This window comes from Triticum urartu, chromosome 2A, assembly GCF_056163025.1.
Source record: "Triticum urartu cultivar PI428250 chromosome 2A, HENAU_Tu73, whole genome shotgun sequence".
NCBI lineage: Eukaryota > Viridiplantae > Streptophyta > Magnoliopsida > Poales > Poaceae > Triticum > Triticum urartu.
The window spans coordinates 760,088,734-760,093,416 of NC_141874.1; the positions used below are offsets into that span (position 1 = coordinate 760,088,734).

The following is a 4,683-nucleotide window of genomic DNA, read 5'->3' on the forward strand; positions in this document are numbered from 1 at the left end:
CAAACGATGGCTACGGCCTACTACTGGTCACCTATATAAATCCTGATTAGATGTGATTACATTATGTGGCTTGTTCCTGTAGCAAAATGACGGCGTGCTGTTTTAATAGCAGTGCTTTGTCGGATTTTCATAAGTTGTTGCGTGGACTTGTGATGTCAGTCATATAGATAACTTTCAAGTAGCCCTCACATCATAGCAAAATGATACTTAGACGAAGATTCATTCAAGTAGCCCTCGTGAATCCAGAGAACATTTTTGAAACCATCTTCGGTGTGCATCATAATTTTCACTTCAAAGATTCATCTTCTTCTTTTTTCACTTCAAAGATTCATCTTCTGGGTTTAGACGGGCTGGTGAATCATGAAGAGAAGCCAGTCACGTCGATTCGCCATGGCCGGCATAAATTACCTGCTGCCGGGGCTCTTTAGGTGTATGCATGAGTTTTACTCTTCCTACTAGTACTAGTTATATATATCATGCTTTGCTTTGAACAAAGCAAATCACAGATGTTCCGAGTCTGATAAATTAGTGATGTCGATGTTTTGTAAGTAAAATGCAGATGGTTTGTGTGGTCCATTGACATGAGATTAGCACAAAACTGATGCCTAACCTTGTGTATAATGATGATATGCAGGGGAGGAAATGCGCTGCGAACCCCTGCCATGAATTAAGCTGAAGAACATGGTGCTGTCAGAAACATTGTCACTTGACAGTTGTCCCCTCTGGGCCTGCAGTTTTACAGCGACCAATATAAATGGCATCAAATTCTGGATAAGGGCATCTTCAACAGTTTGTATGTTAGCTTGTTGGTAAAATATGCCATGTCATCAACCAACACCTTAAGATGCAACAACTTTAATGAGTTGTATCTAGTTTGCCCAATAGGATGTGAGATAATAAATAAGGTGCTCTCTCATTCTACATTAGAGCTTGTGCAAGGGGTGTTGGTTCATGTACATATAACCTTCCTCTCTTCCCTCATTTATTGTATGACACATCATCAAAAATCCTATGTGGCAAAGTCTACCAACAACTATCTTACAACTATTGGAGAGATGCCCTAAATTGCCTTCTTTCTGAAGAGAAATGATACCATTCATTGCTGTTTATCATGTCAGAAATCTTGGGTAGCCTGTCATGCCTGCGGGGACAGCACAGTTAGGCTCTGAACTTGAGAAAGGAAGTGATTCATGAAGCGGCACACGAGCTGTTTAAGCTGCACTCACAAAGTTCTTCATGTCCCAGCCTTGTATACGTATACTCAAGTTGAAGTGGAGATTGTTGGCTAAACTGAAGTCTATTCTTGGGAGCATTCTGAATATGGGCAAATGTCGGAAAAATTCAGTCTCAAGTAACATCTGATCAATTGATCATTGCCATTTGATCATACAAAGATGAATTGACACTAGTGCTGCTGATCATACAAACTAATTAAGATACTATGCAACATGACTACCACTAAACTGAAAAGGCAACAAACTAATTAGGTCGACGTGAAAGGAATTGATTAGTAAATTCCCTGAGCCCAGGAAGCTAGGAATTAATCAGTGGGAAGAAGGATCGCCGAGATGATCAGTCATCACTCATCAGTCAAGCCTTGTAGACGACGACAAAGCAGGGGAGAATGGCCGTTGGGTTGAACACCTCCAGCTCGTCCAGGCTCGAGTACACCCCCGCCGTCCCCGCCACCGAGTCATACTCCTCCTCCTCTGCTTCTGCATCCGCCGACGGCGACGCGTCCGCCTCCTCCTTGCCCGCCGTCTCCGCCGCGCCCTCGCAGCGGCGCTTCACCCGGCCGGCGATGACCCGGCACACGAGCATGGCCCTGCGCCGCTCTCCTCCGCCGCCCTCCCCCTCCTCCCCACCCACGGCCACGGCATCGTCGTGCGCGCGCCCGCTGGTGGCCATGGTGCGGACCCCGGGCGCCCTGAACTTGAACCCGTCCCGAACGATCCCACACGCGGCGCAGGAGGAGTTGCCGGCGCCGTCGCAGAGGTGGGTGGCGCCCCCCGCGCCGAGGGAGCACGCGAGCGCGGCGCAGTGAAAGCGGAGCAGCTCGTTGCCGTCGGCGGTGCAGCGGCCGGCGCCCGGGCCGCGCGCCCTGGCCTTGACGGCGTCGCGGTAGGCCTCGAAGCGGGCGAGGGTGGCCGGCGCGTTGTGCACCTTGAGGATGCGGTCCACGGCGCACACCGGGCTCTGCTTCTTGAGCCAGCTCGACTGGAAGATGATCTCGATGATGTTCCGGCTCGTGTCCTCCGGCCCCAGCTCAGACACTGTCAAAAACACCATTTTTTTTCTCTCACTTATATCAGCTCCACTAAACCAATCATCTAGTAAAAACATAATTACAGTAAAAGTCATATAATTACTGTACATAATATGGTCAAATTGTACTTTGAAAATAAACTGTTGAGAATTGGCCATGTCATTCATGTGATGTGATGATGGCAGGAACAATCTTCTAATGTGTGTCTACAGTGGATTAATTCATAGATAAGCCTAACAATCTTCTAACTGATCTGGTCCTGTGGCTGGTCAAATTGTACTTACTTGGAAGGAAAAATAATGTTGTGCCCTGGTCATGTCATGGTGACAGGAACAATCAATCTTCTCAGGCAATGCAAGTGTGTCAACACTCTACAGTGGGTTAATGCATAAGATAATCCTAGCTAGCTAGATGACTGTTGCAGGGACACTTTGCACAGTGATTAGAGACCAGACCACCATCATGAAAAGCAGCAGGAATAATTAAAGCACACATCATGCATCATGCATGCCATTGCAAGCCTCACTTTCACCAGTCTCTTCACTCCTAAAGTTTCAGCTAAGCACATCTAGAAAAATAAAAGTTTCAGCTAAGCAGAGCAGTACTAGCTAGGTGCACCCATAAACATTGGATTCGATGTACTATGTAACTAATCGTTGTGCCATTAGAAATGCACTACAAATAAAATCTAAGACAACACTTTAACAGGAGACGCTGTGTTCTGTTCTACTAACAGAGTAACAGTAGCTAGGTAGGTAGGATAGCAGAAGAATCGGGGCAGGAGAGAAGCAAGATTGGTCACTGTAATGGCGGGAGCAAAGCAACAGTGATGTGCTCAAGTGTACCTGCGTGGCGGGTGGCCTGGTGGAGGTGGAGGCTCTCGGCGCGGACGAAGACGTCGCCGCAGTCGGGGCAGGGGAAGATGGCGGCGCGCATGGAGGTGCCCCCGCCGGCGGGGTCCACCACCATGTGGCACTCGTAGCACCCGGACAGCCTGCGCAGTCGGAACGACGACCCGCCGCCGCCAGCCGTGGACGAGGACGAGGACGCCGTGGAAGACCCCCAGTGCCTCGACGACGAGCCCACCACCACGGCGCCCGCCGCCTCGTTCTGTCCCTGCCCCTGCTGCGGCTGCTGCAGGGGCTTCTTCACCCGCCGCTCGCCGGCACCGCTCACCGACGCCCGGCGCTTGCACGGCTCGCCTGCTCCGGTCGCGGCGCCGGAGGGCGGCTCCTCCTCGGCGGGCGGGCGGTGCAGCGTGACCCGGCGGGGGCTGGCGTCCCGGAGCTTGCAGATGGAGGCGGAGCAGCCGAGCTGCGTCTGCTTCTTGGACTTCTTCTTGCACCTCCTGCTAGAGGCGTCATCTGCCGGCGCCGGCGCCGGCTGCGGTTGAGCGGCGCGCTGGTTGTGCTGCTGGTGCTGCGCCGCGTGGCTGTTCCGGCAGGAGAAGAGGCTCCTGAGAGCCAGCCTGTAGGAAGGGCTGTCCGCAGCCGCAGCAGTTGCAGAGCTGCCATGGCTGCTCTGCTGCTTCTTGCCGCCCTGATCCGCCGGCTTCTCCTTATCCGGCTTGGGGGTGGCTGGTGATGTTGCCGTCAGCTTCTTCTTCCTCACGGTTGTGGTGGTGGTGGAGCTCTTGGCACCGGCTGATCTGCTCGGTTCCACCATTGCCTTGCCGCCCTGTGAATGAAGTGAGCTCTTTGAGACAGAAGCTGGTAAACTTGTTGGCTAGCTTGGATTTGTTGTGTAGGCAGATGAGATTCAGGTGTGAGCGTGAGTGTGAGCAGAGTGATATGATGGTGCTGGGATGGGATGGATGATGGCTGCTACTGCTAGCTAGCTCAGTAGTAGCTCTGATGGCTGGCCAAAGTGGCCGGCTACTGCTCGTGCTTTATGCTTTGTGGGGGAGGGAGGGAGGGAGGGAGGAGGAAGAAAGGGGCCGGACCGGACGGTGAGCCAATTAACTATTCTTTCTTACATGCGTGTACATGGCACTGTGTCATGTGCATAATCACGCTTAACCCTAACAAAAATGCATTGCGTCATAACTCATAACTCATAATCAAGCAGGTTTTGGGCTTGGTTTTGTTTACTGGATTTCGTACGTTTGGGACCTGGAATTCATCTCCTTCCTCCATCGAGCCTTGCAGTTAAAGAATGGAACAGCCCACGAGCGTGCTGCTGCCTGTTTAGATTACTGGCCATGGCTCTGAACCGGATGCACATGCGCCAATCTGCAGAAGATACTATCATGTCATCCAAGCAGAGAACATATATATTCCTCATGATTATGTACGTCCAAATGCATCTGTTTTAAGTTTGGTATACTACCGTCCATGTGTATTTTGTTGTTAGGCGAGGACAGCACCCAACACGTAGGTCGACCTACTGACATATACTACGTACATGCTACTGTGTAC

General features: G+C 51.2%; 1 protein-coding gene across 1 annotated transcript; it reads right to left on the reverse strand.

Moving 5' to 3' along the window:
* Positions 1–1,278: 1,278 nt before the first annotated feature.
* Positions 1,279–4,171, reverse strand: LOC125540336 (uncharacterized). Its single transcript, XM_048703946.2, has 2 exons — positions 3,112–4,171; positions 1,279–2,273 (listed from the first exon to the last, which is right to left on the reverse strand). The coding sequence occupies exons 1-2, from the start codon at positions 3,929–3,931 to the stop codon at positions 1,591–1,593; spliced, it is 1,503 nt and encodes a 500-aa protein (XP_048559903.2). The 5' UTR covers positions 3,932–4,171; the 3' UTR covers positions 1,279–1,590.
* Between the last annotated feature and the right edge of the window lie 512 nt (positions 4,172–4,683).